Source organism: Sinocyclocheilus rhinocerous, unplaced genomic scaffold (genome assembly GCF_001515625.1).
Source record: "Sinocyclocheilus rhinocerous isolate Xijiao unplaced genomic scaffold, SAMN03320098_v1.1 scaffold140, whole genome shotgun sequence".
NCBI classification, from domain to species: domain Eukaryota; kingdom Metazoa; phylum Chordata; class Actinopteri; order Cypriniformes; family Cyprinidae; genus Sinocyclocheilus; species Sinocyclocheilus rhinocerous.
Genome location: NW_015642053.1, coordinates 509390 through 527581, shown reverse-complemented (window position 1 = coordinate 527581; position 18192 = coordinate 509390). Strand labels below are relative to the sequence as shown.

The following is an 18192-nucleotide window of genomic DNA, read 5'->3' as shown; positions in this document are numbered from 1 at the left end:
AAGCATAACACATACACGTATATAGTAAGACAATCCTATTCTTTTTTTAAAAAACACGTTTAAATTGAAATGCGGAATGTCTTTCCAGAACATTCTGAAATGTTTACAGTAGAAATGCAGTATGTGCATCTTCAATGCAGCAGTGCATTTGTGTTTTTTTTCCAAGATGGGGAGATTTCGTAATAAATACAGATTTTAGTATAGTTAGTAGCTATATAGGAAATTTACAATTACATTCATAGGATTTTTTAAAGGAGAAATTCCAGGGAACTGCTATACAGCAAAATGGAAAATAAATACGGTTTCGCAGCTTTCCGTTCTCAGGTTTTTTTTTTGTTTAGGAGTCATGGTAAACTTGAGTGCAAGAGCAAGAAGGCAAACACTCTTTTTAATGTAATTCACATAATGTGCATATTTTATTTAATGCATTGATTGAATAATTTGCCTGTTTACTAAACCAACAACACGTTCCCAACTGCAGCTTTCCATTCACGTAGAGGCGTTTTATTTGAACACATGTCCGACACCAGTGGAGAAGAGAATAATTCACGTGCACTGATTAGCAAACATGAGAGCATAAGCTACGGCTGTCGAAGAGGGCTTGACTTCAGTGTGTTTCCATTTCTTTAGATGATTTAATATGAATTCAGTTTGAAGGCACAGTTATATGGGATGCTCAACAGATGACTTCCTTTGAAACAGAGCTTCACTGTGAATTCAGAAATCACCTGCTCAGTTTTGTTCATATACAGTGTTTCAGTCTGATTTTGTAAAAGACAATAAACAAATGTATATTTTTGGATGAAAATGTTGTATGTTTAATTTTTAATATCAAATAATAACAAGATCATCGTTACACTTCCTTACAATAATTAAAAGACTACATTAAATAATATTTTCATAACAAATAATAGAAAAGGGAAACGAATAATGTTAAGTTGGATGTTTTCATTCATCTTTTTGTCCTCTTAGATTTCTTGAGACTTCTTTTCTCTTTGTCTGCGTAATTTAACGAAGGCCTGAGCTTCTCTCTCGCCTTTCCTGGCCTCAAGTAACTTCAAGGTATTTTCACCTACAAAAACAGACAGCACGAGGTCATATTGAATTGCTACACATGACATCTAAAAAAAAAAGTAATACAAAAATATATATAGACACTACTGTCAAAAAAGTTTTTAAATTAGTAGCTATGGGTGTGTATATTGATAAAAAAAAATGTAAATAACTTTTTTCTCTATTTGAATATATTTTAAAATGTAATTTATTACTGTGATGCAAAGCTGAATTTTCAGCATCATTACTCCAGTCTTCAGTGTCACATGATCCTTCAGAAATCATTATAATATGCTGATTTGGTGCTTAAGAAACATGTATTACTATAATCAATATTTTTGAGGAAACCATGATTTGTTTCGGTTCTTTGATGAATAGAAATTTCAAAAGAACCGCAATTGTATGAAATATAATTTTTTTTTGTAACATAACGTCTTTACTGTCAGTTTTGATCAATTTAATGTGTCCTTGTTGACTAAAAAAAGTGTTAATTTTGTTATTCCAACTTCACATTATTTTCTTTTGTGAAACATGATCTACCTGTTAACAATTTGACATAAACAGTACAGACATTTAGTTGCTTAATGCACAAGTAAATGTTGTGCGTATAACAGGAAGTGACATACTGTTGGGTTTGGGGTGCATCAAAGGTAAGCGGATCTGTGCGGGTGTGGGATTGTTCTGTACACCTCCGACTCCTGGCACCGCTTTAAGAGAGAGGAACGCCTCTCCTTCGAAGTCATCGCTCCTCAAAGTGTCATGGTCCAGCACTGTCACCATCAGACACGCTCCAGGAGACTGGCACTGATCTAATGAAATGATACTGTTCCCCCCAGAGGACAGAAACTGCATTACAACCATAAAACAACAATCTAAAGCCAGCCATCTCTATTCAGTTTAACAGTTTGTATTTGCTAATAGGCTACCTAATATGGATTGGGCCTACGAGTGAACACAGGTGATACAGGTTACTGAAAGGCTTTAAAACCCCTCAGTTTGGGCTTTCCACAAAAAGAGCTGGAAATGGACATTTGAATGTGCCATCCATGTAGTTTTGAAGGAATTAGTGTGATTATTCGAGTGTGTGGTAAATAGAAGACTTTATTTAAGAATAAGAGGGATTTTTTTTTAAGGAAGCCTGTTTCCGCCACTGAATAAAAAATAAAAGAAGGTAATTGCGACTATATCTCGCAATTCAGATTTTTTTAAAATTGCGAGATATAAACTTGCAATTCCGAGAAAAAAAAAGGCAGAATTGCGACTTTATAACTCGCAATTTTGACTTTATAACTGACAATTGCGAGTTTATATCACGCAATTTTGAGAAAAAAAGTCAGAATTACGAGTTTATATCACACAATTCTGAGAAAAAAAAAGTCAGAATTGTGAGATAAAAAGTCGCAATTACCTTGTTTTATTTTTTTATTTAGTGGCGGAAACGGGCTTCCATACTTTTTCCCTTCAAATTGTGACTTTTTATTTTAAAATTCTATTTTTTTTCCTTCAAATTGTGAGTTTATTTCTTGCAATTCTCACTTTTTCTCAGAATTCTGACTTTAAATCTTGTAATTTTGTTTTTGTGTTCTTTTTTTAATGCCATGGAATAAAAAAATAAAAAGGCAACTTTTCTAACCATTTTGACTTTTTCCCCGCAATTGCAAGTTTGTATCTCACAGTTCTCACGTTTCTTCTTAGAATTGCTCATTTATATTTCACAATTGCAAGTTAACATCTCACAATTTTTTTTATTTATACATTTTTTTCCCGCAGAATTTGAGAAAAGACAGAATTGTGAGATTACTTTTTTCTATTTTTTTTTTATTCCATGGTGGAAATAAGCTTTCATGCTTTTCCCTTTCACTCTTCTATGAATCTAGTAGGTGGGAGCTATGAGAGAAGAGGGTGCATTGTTTGACTTTGGATTCTAAAAATGAACTGAAACCGCACGTTTACATACAATTCAAAGGACTCTTCGAACAACGGGTTGAGATCGCAGTTCTTGATTTTGGTGGATCGCGGTTCTACTTGAGGGAACATGTGCTTTGGTTCTAGAGACAGCTGAACGAAAGGGTCACTGGAACCTGTAATGGACAAAATGCAGTTTCATAGACTCAACGCGGCCAATTCTGATATTCATGTAAAGCAATGACATTCAGATAATTTCAAGTATTGGCAGTGTCAGAGCACCACTGATACAAGCCTACTGGCTCTTGATTTATCAAATTCTTCTATAAATCCCACAGAGTAACCAGCATAGTATAAAATGTGTTTGTCTTACCATTTGAGTCGAGAGGAATTAGATTGACGGCGTTGAGAACCTCTACATGCAGTTTGTTCTCTGAGCGTTTGTATGAGGTGATGAGAGTAACAGCTCCGTATTTCTCTCCATTAAACACTTTCTGTAGGAAATGTAAACAAATCCAGGTCAGTAACACTTCGTTGGGTCTTATGGATGATTTCCTGATCAGGGTGAGTTCCTCACCTGTTCCCACACCTTTCTCTCAAAGAACTTCTCTATCAGCTGATTACAGTTTAAAGAGTTTTGTGTCAGGTTTGCCCGGAGCGTCTGAGGAAACAAAAATCAAATACTCATATCTGAATGGGAACGAAAGGGAAGAAAACAACACATGACGAGCACAAAAGAATAACACTGACCTTATATTCCTCAGTATGTAGTGTTTCAAGAGAAAGTCCATTCCCTTCAGCATGAAAACACTGTTCTAAGCACTGCCAGAGAAAAAAAAAAGTAAATAAAAGTACATTTCTGAAGAAAATATAAGGTGGTTGCCAAGGCATTGCTAAGGTGTTCTGAGTGTTTTAATGTGTTCTTGGGTGGATTCTAAGTCTGACAGTTTAGAAACAAACCACACTCTTTGTGGTATCGTTTGTGTCTCTTTCACAAACAGTATGAGTCCAGTTACACGCTAAAGTGTAATATTTAGCATTAGGCTAAAAAACTAACCTGCAGTGCGTACAGTAATCTCTGAAAGTAAACCAGGTTACTGTCCTCCTGCAGAGACATCTGATGCAGAATCTTAACCGAGTTCATCCACAGTGGAGTAAGAAGACTGAAAGAGACAATTAAAACACATCATGAAGGCTGATCAACTAAAGTAAAAACAACCAAAATATAGATATAGGCAGGTTGAAAAAAACATTGAGATACCTATTAAAATTCTCCTGAACCAAATTCTCATTCATATACTGCAGTTCTTTCTCAAGATATTTCATCAAAGGAACCACGGCCTGGAGATAAGAGAGCCAGACACTCAGTGTTGCAATGGTTTCGAAAAATGTCATTTTATGATTCAGGCTGACACAACATTTCTCTTACGTCTTCTGTAGATCTGGAGGGAAGCCTTTGACGTGAAGCCATGTTGCGAACATGTGTTTCAATGTCTGTGTTTAACTAAAAAGAGACGCAAGAAACAGTTACACTTGATTTCAAGTCCACTTTAGATCTATTAACTTTGCAACTACATGTCATCTAACTCTCATTACAGTATTAGTAGACTGTTAGGTTAAGGTTACAGTTACAATAAGATGACATGTACTTGCAAAGTTACTTATAGTCAATAGAATGACCATCAAAATAAAGTGTACTCAGATATTAAGCAGACAGTCTAATAATACTCTAATGACTGTTAGTTGATGTAGTTGCAAAGTTACTTACAGTAAGCAAAATGTCAAAAGGTGACTGTCAAAATAAACTGTTACCCCAAGAAACATGGTAAAATGTGTGTTCTGGTTGTTGTGAAAGTGTCTTATTGCACCTTCTCAGGAAGAGCTCATGTAGATGTGAGACTTTAACTGACGCTATTGATGCTGTAATCCCAGTTATGCTACCTTTTTCCCGAGTGTTTCAACTGCAGAGCGGATCTCTCGGTTCAGGGCGGACTGTGTGTGTTGCAGCTGTGATGGAAGTGTGTTCTGGAACTGAGTATCTCCAATCACGTGTCGCGTGCGTTCCCGGAGCCCCTCCCAGTTTAGCTGCTGCGGTAGACGTGTCAAAACTGTGTGCAGATGCTCTAGATCGTTCACTACCACGCACAGCTAAATATACATAAACCATGAGAAGTTAGGGTAAAACATGCAGATGATCAAGCTAAAACACAGTGCAAAGTTAAAGACCACACACCACATAGAGTACCACATCATCATCAACTCACCATTTTTATTGCACTTTCGCGATCTGAGTCCACAGAGAGCTCCTTCACTCTAGCCTTCAGCATCTGACAGTATGTTGATGCAATCTTACACACATCCTGTAACAAACAATGCATATTTATACATCCTACAATTCAATGAAATGCTAAACTTTGTGTGTATGTGTGTACCTCTGTGAGTTTGACCATAAGCATGAAGGCCTCCTCCGGGTCAGGCCAGCTCAACTGCTCCCAGAGCTGAGCCACAGGATGCAAACATGCTGCAATGTCCACTGCAGAAGAGCTGTGCTTGATGGGAACTCCTCCGCTCTGCAGCGGCTGCAACTAGAAAAGAGAGAAAGAGAATGTGAGTGTGTAGTTCCCTTCAGCTATTTGAACTTTTTGCTTAATGGGAATTCACAAGTAGAATGACAAAACTGTTTTTACTAAAAAAGTGTTTTAGAGCATAATACCTGATCCACTTGCACAGCTTTTTCCACCCTCTCCATTGTGGTGCTAAAGGCTTTGTTTAACCAGTATGGAAGAGCATCTCTGAAGTCCTCATGGAAACTTGTGAGCTGCAATAACTTCCCCCTAAAAGAGAAATCCAAACTTCATGTTTAAAAGGAGAGTCCACTCAAACTGAAAATTCTGTCATCATTTACTCCCTCACATGTTGTTCCTGTATGACTTTTGTTCTTCTGTGGAACACAAAAGATCATATTTTGAAGAATGTTGTTGGCAACCAAGCAGTCCATACAGTGTCCATACAGTGAAAGTCAGTGAGACCCAAAACCATTTGGTTGACAACATTCTTCAAAATAGTTTCTTTTGTGTTCCACCGAAGAAAGGAATAAAGGAAAAGTTCACCCAAAAATAAAAATCTGATAATTTACTCCAATTTAAAGTTAAAAAACGCATTTCACTTAATAAGATGTTAATCAATGGGATCACGTATTTGTGGATTATTGTGATGTTTTTATCAGCAGTTTGGACTCTCATTCTGACGGCACCCATTCACTGCAGAGGATCCATCTTTACTCTCATCTACATCGTGGATGGCCTGAGGGTGAGTAAATTGGAATTTTTGGGTGAACTATCCTAGATGCTAAGGAAGTCAGTACACTGGGTTGAGATTTTAACAGATTTTGAGTACTGTACATCATAAAATAATGTGTAATGTATGTAACAACTCAGAAGTTACAGCTGATTGTAGGACTGACTGACCTTTTTTGTAAGAAGGCTTTGTCTTTGTGGATGGCTTGCAAAGTGAGATAAACAGGAAACAGGCTGTTTGCCAACGGCTGATCCATTTGATTCTCCAACTGAGAGAGGGTAGCTCGTAACTCATCAGCCAGCTGTTCACACACACAAATAAGGGACAACCAATGATATACTGACCATAGAAAAAGACTGATCAGAGAAAAAATGCACAGTAGTTTTATATATTATATAGTATATTTCTTGATTCTCACCAGAGAGTCCAGTTTCCAGTAAACCACCGTGAAAACATCCAACTGCACAGCACTGGAAACAGAGAGAGAGTAGGCCTATTTTATTATAAAGACAGTCATTACATCTCGTCAGTGACGTGATGGACAGGAATGGCTGTCAAATTAACTGTCCATTCGTTTTAGTGGCACAAAGATGGCCAAAAAACAGTTCAAGAACTGTTCAGATTAGGCCTTCTCAATGAAAATACATCCAATGAGCAGCACATATATTCAGCTCCGACATCCTGAAGAAATTCAATGTTTAGCAGTTAGTTAACTGACCAAATTACACCATAAAAAGCTAAACCTTATAGATGATATTATATATGCATTAGTTCAGTCAGGACCACTCTGTTTGAGTAAGATTATTGTAGAGGTCCTGAACTTTATATTTGGCGGCAGGCTTCGCTCTGAAGGGTTCAGATTCTGAGCTATCCACAGGCAAACCTCGCCGAGGTTTGAACCCCCCCTGAAGCCTAAGCAATTGGCAGATATTTTATATGCAACAGTTGTATATTCCAAGTAGAGTAATACAGTACTGTGGATAAATTTGGAAAAATTTAGCAATGAGCTGGATAGATGATATATCTCCGTGGGCGAGCAGTTAAATGATCATGTGTCTGCAAAAGGAGGAGTTGGGGATGGAGGAGGGTAAGCGCATGTCTGTGCGACAGACTATGGCAAGTGTGAGTACAGATTAACTTATATATCTTATTAATTGTTGTGGGAGGAGTTACGATCAGCTGAGCATCAGCTGATGCTGCAAGCATGCCGTGGTCTGCCTGAACTTTGCTTGAGTTCCATTCATCGCTCAAACTAGATTTACATTTTAAAACCTACAGTTCATTATTCTTACCTGACAAACACCTTATTCCAGACATCTTTACTGACTCGAACGTCTTCTTGCACTTCTCCAATCAACCGAGAGAGGGCGCTGATGGTCTCTAACGGATCCTGTCAAAGAGCACTTATGAAGAACCTGAACTCACATCTAAACTTACTGGAATAATATATGTTTTATTCACATATAGAATGAATGCCAATAATCTGCATGGTTTCTTACCTTGGTCATGGGTTGATGTAAACCTTTTTTGATGTTAAACCACTCTTCTGTGCCATTCTGGGAGAAAAGGAACATGGTTTAGGTGACTAGTCGCACATATAATGCCCAAAAACTGGCCTGTTTGTTCTCAAATACACAGAAAAATATTATTTCGGACAGGTGTGCAAAGGTATTTTACTGTGATGTACAGTATGATGTAAGATATTTATAGTGAATAGTTTTTAACAATATTTTGTTACTCACAACAACAGCATCTGTGACCTCAACATGTAAGTCAAACTGAGCAGGATTGAGCTTCTGAAATGCTCGGGTCTTACAAATCTGAACAAGAACTCTACATGAACCAAAACATAAATATACTTTTTGAAAGTTTTGCATAAAAACAATGTATGTGTACAGTATATATATATATATATATATATATTAATATAAAAATGAATGATTGCTAACTTATGTGTGTTACCTGAGCAGTGTAAGTAGCCGTGGTGTTGTTTTAGGGGTTGGAGGATAGATGTCCCTGTATTTGGATACTAAGCAGAGTCCATACTGCAGAAACCCATGTAGAGAGTCACCAAGCTCCTGTTTCTGTTAGCATGCATACATGTTTAACGTGCTTTTAATATGTTTTCTATTTTAATATATTTTAAAATGTAACTTATTCCATTGATAGCTCAGCTGAATATGTATCAGCCACTACTTCAAGCTTCAGTGTCACACAATCCATCAAAAATCATTCTAATATGCTGATTTGGTTTTAAAAGTTTAGAAATATTTTTTTTTGTAAGAAATTAATACTTTTATTCAGCAAGGATGTACTAAATGGATATTTCACCCAAAAATGAAAATTATGTCATCATTTACTCACCCTATAATTGTTTGTATGAGTTTGTATAAGTATGACAAAAATACTATGGAAGTCAATGTTTACCAGCAACTGTTTGGTTAAGGACATTCTTCAAAATATATTTTTAAACTCATGCAGGTTTGGAACAACTTGAGGGTGAGTAATGACAGAATTTTCATGTATGGGTGAACTCTCTCTGATTTGGTTTTAAAATTTTAGAAATATTTTTTTTTGTAAGAAATTAATACTTTTATTCAGCAAGGATGTACTAAACGGATATTTCACCCAAAAATGAAAACTATGTCATCATTTACTCACCCTATAATTGTTTGTATGAGTTTGTATAAGTATGACAAAAATGGAAGTCAATGTTTACCAGCAACTGTTTGGTTACGGACATTCTTCAAAATATATTTTTAAACTCATGCAGGTTTGGAACAACTTGAGGGTGAGTAATGACAGAATTTTCATGTATGGGTGAACTCTCTCTTTAATGCATCCTTGCTAAATAAAAGTGTTTTAAATTAATAAAAGTGACAGACACACATACATACAGTATATGTCACAAAACACAAAAATGACTAGAACAAAAGTATTTGAAATGTTTGTCATGTAAAAAATGTTGAGCTTTCTTGTGACAGCAAAAACAGCTCAGCTTTACCACAGCATGACGATGAGACTTGATGACTTGATATCAGCCTACAACACTGATGATTTATGTGATAAATTGCTAAAAACATCACATGACACTGTTGCAACATCCCTGCTCGTGATGCAGTGTAGAAAGTACTTTCTAATTCTGTAACTACACCCACTCTGAAATCTGTGTGCTTCAGCTTTCATATAACAGGGGCAAAATACCCCTCAAGAATCACCAACCTGCAGGTAGGGGAGTTCCTGTTGGTCCCAGTGGTACTCTATACTGGTTAGCTGCTGGAAAAGCACAGTTGAGTCCACCTCCAGGGTTTGGTAAAGTTTGCTGTAGGCCACCCACTTCCTGTGTAGCACCACAAACAACCCACACATATGCAAAAGAGATTTAAATCCATCAGCATGTGCTCCATTCATTACATTTAAACAGCACGCTGACACTGTTGAGCTCAGCGTACTGGGTATGTAGTTAAAAGCTGTCCCTAAAAAGCACAAATCAACACTGTGTGGTCTGCTGTTTTTGTTCTTATTTTATCAGTCTTGCTTCCAGATCAGTGTGATGTACAGTATCACATGCTCTTACGCCAAGTCTTGGAGAAAAGGTGAAATGTCATTCTGGTTGGCGTAGTGCTCGAGCAGGGCCGTCCCCTCCCCACACAACTCTCCCTTCCACGGGTTACTGTCCTGAGGGGCGAGAGTAGAGTAGCATTGAAAAACAGAGAGATGCAAACAGTGTTGTGAAATGAAAAGCTGAGTATAAACTTTACAGTATATAAAAAGTACTGCGCAGCAGGAAGTGATTTTGACGCTTACACAACCAGTGGATATTTAAGATATTTCATCATGTTTAGAGAAGCTTTCAAAAATTCTCTGTTAAAGACGTACCTGTTGTTTGGAGATATGGGCTTGAACAAACTGCTGCAGGATGCCACAGTAGTTCACATAAGGACTCCGTCCAGCACTCAGGGTCTCATCTCTCTGTAATAAATGAATCAAATTAAATTCAAATTAAGGATCTGTCATTCAGTCAATACTGAGTAAATAAAATATCTGAAGTATAATAGCCAGTCTGCAATGTTCATCTCTGGTTTGGTCTGTTTCAAAGGTGCCAAGACCAGTGTACAAACAGACGCTTTTTTCCAGATTATATCTCAAAACTTTGTCACACTGAGTGTCTTTCACTTTAGATAGCTTACTTCACATCAGTATAGTTTTGTAATTTTATGTGCTTTTGTCTTTTGTATTAGGGTTTTTTCTTAAATATTACCATTTAGATTTAATCCGTTTTTATTTCAGAATTAGTTCTTATTTATTTCCAGTAATTTTAGTGCTTTAACTCATATTTATTGCAGTTAGTTGTCAAGGCAGTTTCATCTCCATCAATTTTTTTTATCTAATACTTAGATTTTATTTTATTTCAGCTTTATTTCAATTAACAATGTATCCAGTAATTTTAGTGCTTTAACTCATATTTATTGCAGTTAGTTGTCAAGGCAGTTTCATCTCCATCAATTTTTTTATCTAATACTTAGATTTTATTTTATTTCAGCTTTATTTCAATTAACAATGTGTTAATACTTTTAGTTTTAGTTAATTATAATAACCCTGCCACACATTCTAATGCATAGATATTTAGGTTCAGTTTTCTAAAATATTTAGTTCAAGATGAACTGAAAATAAGACCACACGCTCTGGTCATTCATACAGTTGCACTTCACTTTTTAAAAAGATATTTTAAAATGACACTTCTTTAAAAAAAAAAGTACTTGCGACACTTTGCAGATCCCCTTGTGATCTTTACGAGTCACCAAACAAATACCACAATTTTGAAGTACTAGACAACTTGATGGCCTGCTGATACAGGAGAAAACAAGCTTTCACCTCTTTATGAATGAATTTAAGCTGAAGATGACACTGTCCTCTGTCTGGGTATGTCTCTGTTCGGGGCTCCAGGTTATACCATGTGTCCTCTGTGCAATGCAGTTCCTGCCCACAACACACATAAGTACATGAAGCACATGCCATGAAACTAAATATGAGAAATTGAGATATCTTTGTACTTTATATTATAAAATATTATATTATAATACTACTTTAAATATGACATAAAAAGGTATGTGTCTGAGGTAAGAACTGGTAACTGGAATTGATATATGGAAAATGAAATTGATGAGCATTGACTAGTGTTATGCAATATACCTTCAGCTTTAGAACAACATTGCCCAAAAAATCATCCTGTCCTTTCTCTTTTTTTGCATCTTTTATCATCCTGTGAAGAGACAGTGGAACACTCAGAATTAAATTAGATGCCAGTACCATTTATACTAATTATTTAAAATGGTTTGTATTATTTAAAAGCTTTAAAGATTTTAAACCTTTTAAGTCCATGGATATTTGTGCGAAACTCATCAAATTTTTGCACTAGTGACACCTCTTCATCTTTGTCCCTATAAAACAAACATCACTGTGGTGCTTAGAATTAAAACATGCTATAAAATATACAGTACAATACAACCAGTATTTCTTATTTCTAAAAAAATAAAGCAAGTTCATTCCACGCACCACATCTCAATGTGGAAATTGGCATTTGAGATGTCTTCAAATTCCCTGTAAAAAGAAGCAAGCGTTCAGACAAAACGATCAATCAATCAGCAAGTTGTATAGCTGGTCAAATACTCTCTCTATGGAAGATATGCCTACTCACAGTTTGAAGGTCTCATCCCAGATGGGGTTGAGTGTCTGTTTCTTTATGGTTGTCTGCAACACTTGTCCTTTAGCTGAATCCCGCACTACTGCTTTCTGAGGTTTATTGGATGATCCACCACCATGAGACTCCTTGTGTTCACAAAGGATCGACAGCAGGCAGTACGGATCGCTGAATCCTGTTGTCAAATATTTAGATACATGTAGAGGCTGTCTGGATAGTAGTTGTTTTAAAATCATGAAAATCCATTATGCAGTAATACCAATGTTTGTGTTTTTGTATGTTTATCAATACTAAACTGTAAAATTAACAACCCTTGGTCAAAAAAAAAAAGAAGATATAATCATACCACTAATGTCCTTTCCCAGAATTCCCTTGGCTTGTTTCACTGTAACCATGAGGCAGTAGATCGGGGCCTGTTCGTGAAGATATTTACATATGTAATTCAGTAAATAACAACATAATAAACATAATGATATACAGACTAAAATAATATCACATATTTTTATTGAGTGAGTGAGTGAAGTGTGACCAAGTATGGTGTCCTTATGTCCCATACTCGGAATCTGTGCTCTGCATTTAACCCATCCAAGTGCACACACACAGTAGTGAACAGCCAATGGCTTTAAAGGCTTTTTACATGTGGTATAGGTCTTATGTATTACATACACGTGGATTACATTACACATGAGATTACATTATCATATTTTTATGACATTATTCTTACCAGCATGCTCTGGACTTTTTCACTTAAGGTTTTATGTTCATCTTCTGTCATGGTGAATGCCTGTCAGAGAATGAATATTTAAGACACATTTAAAAAAAAAAAAAAAAATGCAACAATAAAATAACAACAATACTGTAAAATATATGAGACTACAAACAAATCCAGAAAGGTGTGTTACCTCTTTGATATAGTTTTGTAACTGCTTGGCACTGTATTGCTCTTTTGTGTGTGGTTTTCCTAACATATGAGTGATTGTGTACAGAAGCTCCTTGTACAGCGGTTTGAGCTGCAGGGACAATAATAGTCATTATTCCACAAAACTCACAGGAAAATACTTGAAGTTATTAGTCTCTGATGAATCATTACCTCCTTCTCTTTATGTCTGTTTTCACTCTCCTCTGGGTTCTCAGAGTCTTTGAAATCCTGATGGTTAAATTATATCGTAGCAAATATAATAATTTGTTTACATAATACATTGTCCTTTTAAAAAAAAAAAATAGCATCAATAGAGTTTTAAAATTGTGAGAAATTATAGAATGAATAAGTCCTTACCTTTCTGTTCAGTTTTCTGGTCATGCCCATTCTCCGTGCAGGGGAGGACTGAGAGAGAAAGAAGAGTTTCATTTAAATTCAGAAATCTGGAGAGAAATGCAGAAATTTAGAAAGAAAGAAAGCATAAATAATTATACAGTACCTGCCTCTGTCGGATCCGGCTGGACCCTGCACTTTCAATGTGGCTCTACAGATATAAACAAATGAAACAAAGAGAGTACTTGATAATTAATGTACAATCTGCAACACTTCTGCAGTCATCAAACTGATATAGAAAGTACATGAAAATACCTTGTCTGCTAACATGTATTCAGACTAGTGCTGAATATTATGTAAACAAAAACTTCTATTTTGGATGCGATTAATCGCGATTAATCGTTTGACAGCACTTTTCAGACACAAAAATTTATGCATAGACTCATTACATCATAACGTACAATATCATTACGTCATAACGTTGTCTATTCTAATTCCTGATATTCCTATTTTTATTGCTATAAAATATCCAGCAGAAATGGAATCATTTATAAAATAATATCTCATAAACCCTTTTGTAATCAGTTATCAAGTGTCGGGTTACACATTGAACATGCCCATGCAAATGTTGTTGGCTTATCTTCTCTGCAGCACTTCCTTGTTATTAGCAGTAAGGAAACTTCATCATGACCCACCATCATGGGTTTAGAATGTTGCTAGTGTGCAGAAAGTAAAGGCACCTTGGTCTTACTGAAAAATATGTGATAACATTTAATAAACGGAATGAATGGTAACGTATGTCCCCTGTAACAGAGACCAGTTTTTTTTTTTATATGAACTTTTATTTTATTTTATTTTTTTAACATCAAGACTTATGTTAAAATGTTTCTATTGATGTAACTGGTCACCATTTCAATTTCTTTTTCTTTTCTTTTTGTTTTGCATTTAAAGGGGTCATATGATGCGATTTCATTTTTTCCTTTCTCTTTAGAGTGTTACAAGCTCTTGGTGCATAAAGAAGATCTGTAAAGTTGCAAAGACTAAAGTCTCAAATCCAAAGAGATATTCTTTATAAAAGTTAAGAGTTAGCCACACCTACCTAAAACGGCTCGTTCGAACACGCCCCCACATATCTACCTCACTATGTGGGAAGATTTGCATAACGCCGCCCAAATGTTCACGCAAAGAAAGAAGCCGTAACTTTTATTCTCACTGTAGTATCGTTGTCGCCATGTCGAGACGCTGTGTGTTTCGTTGTGAAAGCAAAACTACTTTGTTTGGTCTTCCAAAAGAGGACAATATCCGCTTCGTCATGCCTAGAGCTGATCCATGCTGGTCGCTGAGGAAATACATCAACTTAGTGCTGTGGATCGCCAGCACATTTTATGGAGGACTGTTTACTGATCCTGGAAGAGTAACGTTAGACTAAAATGCCGGCAGTTCTGACTCACGTAAGTACGTTTTCTTTTATCATTTGCCACTGATGATTCAAACGCGAGTTTTGGGCAGTGTGGAGTAGCACTTGTTGTTTGTAATTTCTCTGATCACAAATGCAGACAGGGTTTTATGTTTACGCGGCGCAACGCAACGCGTAAAAAGACAGTATAAGTCATTATAATCAGTAATTATGTCCCCACTGGATGCAACAAATGCCTCGTTTGTAATGGGTTTTAATGTTTATGTCTCGTCGCTCCGGCCGGACACGGCATCAACAGTATGGTGAGGGGCGTAACATTTCCGTCTCACGCTTGAGGTATTCGGCCAATCACAACGCACTGGATAGCTGGCCAATCACAGCACACCTCGCTTTTTCAGACCGATGAGCTTTGTAAAAATCGACGCGTTTCAAAAAGGCGGGGCATAGAGGAGAAACAATAATGTACAGTATGTGGAAAATAATGTGTTTTTTTAACTTTAAACCGCATAAACACATTTCATTACACCAAATACACAAAATAATGTTCTTTTTAGCAGCATCATATGACCCCTTTAAAATAATAACTAAAACGAGTCCTGCAGTGTACAGTGTAAATTATTTTTTAAAAGTACAAATGTTGTTGCTCGATGATTATGAGGTCACTAAACTGAATGATAATTATAAACGAATTATAAAAACAGTTAAAAGTGTTTTAGTATAGCACTGCAGGTCACTGCTGTCACTGTCATGTCAACTACCCTCAACTCATACCACTGCTGTGAGCATGCAACATATAAAACATTGCTTTGACCCCAGAAAGATAAAGATTTTTTAAAAAGTCATGCATTTTACTAACCTCTTTAGGAGGAAGAAGTAGATTTTCCCCTTGTGTAGATGCCCCATCTTGGACTGGAACCATATTTTACAGCTGCACTCCACACACCTAACCCGATTATTCAGCTCCCCTAGACACAAGCAACGTGAATATGTGACAGATGCTCACAGCTTTTCTTTTGTTATGTCAAATAGTCAACCGCCTAAATGGACACAAGTGTTGAGTCTTCAAAAACGTCTCATGCTTATGAGCGCAGTGTTTCATTTAGGGTGCGGAAGTTGGCGTTTCCTGTTAAAGGTCGGACCTGCAACTGAACTGTTCAGCAGTTCAACACTGAAACTGCTACCAAATCGTCTCCTCCTGTTGTTCTGTCACTCCATCTTCCTTCCTCTCTCTCAACGCACCACTCTATGCCACTCACTCTTTATCTTTACGTATTTAGAGTCTATTTAAACCAGCACGGTGTAGTCTTGGTAGCTTCTTATCAAACAGGATGCTCTGCTCTCATAGTTTCCATGGTTTGACATAATGTATGTCACCCGTCTGTAGCTGTAGCACACTAACTTTGTTTGCACCATTTAAAGTGGCTGGTCCTTGCAGTGTGTTCTCCATTCTGGTGAATATCAGCAGATAACATTCAGTAATAATGGAGAACACCACTGATTTGCATTAGGAAAGGAAAAAGCTTTAGACCGCAAAGCAACAACGGTGTTAAATCTAACAGTTCCCAAAGCCTCTATTGGGAAGAATCAATGGGAGACTGTGTTTCTTAAAATAAAGATGAACTATTACAGAGCTCATTAATCTGAAGATATTGACTAGACTGGATGCAGGATTAAATCTTAAAAGCAACGGTAAAATAAAGTAACGGGAAAGGAAGCTATTTTTTTTTTCTAGAAATGGTCTAGGTTTTTGTTTTGTTTTGATTTCTACTGAAATAAATAACTGGAAACGAAAAAAAAACACATAAAGAATACACCAAGGACCATTTGTATTCTCTACACTAAAAGGAAAAATTGCTGTACTATGTCCAGAGGCATGATGGCATAATTTTGTTTTATTAAGCATCATTTTCCATGCAGAGAGCATGCCATTTCTGTTGGGTTGCTGAATCAGTAACCTGCAGCAAAAGTTATGATGCTGTTATGATGCTAGTGTTTGGAAAGTCTTAGTCATTCAAATTATTTTTGATCCCACCAACATGTAATTGCATATTGCATTTGTAAATGGAAAATCCCCATAAAACACATTTTCCCGAGCTGTAAACTTCCAAGGGGGCTGTTTAAAATATATAATATAATATAATATAATATATGTCATAATGCTTCCAAACTATTTGTAGTTCCCACTGCAGTGTGAAGAGTAAAAGCGCCATCATGTGGTCATTATGAAGAACTTCCGGTGTTGAGAAAGATGCCAATATGCAAAACACAGTGAAGATTAAATCAGCGCAGAACCGTACTATACATTTATTTATGGTTGGCTTAATCTTTGGTAAATATTTTACTAAAATAGTTTACTTTAGTTTGCATTACAATGCTTATATTCCATCCTGGGTGTGTGGTACATTAGTATTATTGTGTGTTGTGCTATATTGTTTGTTGTAGCCGTATTGAAAATCATATTATATGTTGTTTGTTGTGCTGCAAGTCATATTCCTGAATCCTGAATGATAATAAAATTTGAACTCACTGGGAAGGGAGCAGCTTCCTGTCCTTCACAATAACCCTTGTCTTCGGCACGCGCCGCTGGTGTAGTGGTATCATGCAAGATTCCCATTCTTGCGATCCGGGTTCGATTCCCGGGCGGCGCACAATTTCTTAAACCCCTTCAAATGAAGCAGAAATATTAGCAATGAGCAAGCGTTGATTAATTGTAGTTCACTGGATGTCGATCGACTCTTCATAATCATAATCAAAAAGCACCAGTCGAACATATTAACATTTCAAAATACTAATGTCAAGCCTGTTCACTTTCTGATCTTTTCCGATACAGTACTTCCTCACAGCATTTACTGGCAGTGACGATACAGGATTATTTTACAGGTATTTAAATAGCTTCTGTTTTTCGTTCACTGTAAACTTATCTGGCTTTTGATTGCTTGCCTTCAGAGACTGCCTGCTGTACTAGCAAATAGTATTCGAGCGCGGGCTGTGAACGAGCATTTCATTGGTTGGACCAACTGAACGAATACGCCCCCTTCATTGAACACTGAACAGTTGGTGTGGAATGTGTGGATTGCTCGTGAAAGGGAGCGGAAAGTGTGTAAAAAAACGACCGATAATAATATACAGTTAGTAGTAACATGTTATTTATGAGTTATATAAAGAAACGCCGGATCCCATAGGAGCTTTTTAAAGAAGCTAAAACGAGTTTGATCGGCTTGGTGTTTCGATTGAGTGAAAGATTCAATGAATCACTCACCAACTGGCGTATTTCTGAACGAATCCTTTTAATGAAGGGAGTAGGGATGGGCGATACCTCTTATTTTATTTTCGATCCGATACCGATATTTTCAAGCCCAGTATCGTCGATATCGATACCGATACCGATACTACTAAACTAAACTGATCTTTTAAATTATTAAAAGAACATGTAATCAGTAATTATACTCACTTAATATTAGATTTTAAAGCCATGTTTTTTTAACATTTCATAGGCCTTTTTTGTTTACACTGTCAGAAATAAAATATACTATAATTGTATTTTAGCCCTTTACTGGGGCAGTAACC

At 36.5% G+C, this 18192-nt stretch overlaps 1 protein-coding gene and 1 non-coding gene across 2 annotated transcripts; one reads left to right on the top strand and one right to left on the bottom strand.

The window, feature by feature from the left end:
* Positions 1-864: 864 nt before the first annotated feature.
* unc13d (unc-13 homolog D (C. elegans)) lies at positions 865-15708 on the bottom strand. The gene is made up of 34 exons (XM_016572200.1): positions 15482-15708; positions 13375-13419; positions 13233-13280; positions 13047-13103; positions 12859-12966; positions 12681-12740; positions 12303-12369; positions 11954-12131; positions 11812-11856; positions 11625-11696; positions 11449-11518; positions 11131-11235; positions 10135-10227; positions 9833-9933; positions 9478-9595; positions 8218-8339; positions 7998-8088; positions 7755-7811; positions 7548-7645; positions 6674-6725; positions 6426-6556; positions 5672-5792; positions 5391-5543; positions 5223-5318; positions 4900-5106; positions 4388-4462; positions 4220-4299; positions 4016-4121; positions 3709-3780; positions 3536-3619; positions 3332-3452; positions 3011-3134; positions 1680-1876; positions 865-1072 (listed from the first exon to the last, which is right to left on the bottom strand). The coding sequence occupies exons 1-34, from the start codon at positions 15542-15544 to the stop codon at positions 969-971; spliced, it is 3321 nt and encodes a 1106-aa protein (XP_016427686.1). The 5' UTR covers positions 15545-15708; the 3' UTR covers positions 865-968.
* Positions 15709-17202: 1494 nt separating this feature from the next.
* On the top strand, positions 17203-17273 carry trnag-ccc (transfer RNA glycine (anticodon CCC)). Its single transcript has one exon. It is a non-coding gene; the product is annotated as a tRNA-Gly (tRNA).
* The last annotated feature ends 919 nt before the right edge of the window (positions 17274-18192 follow it).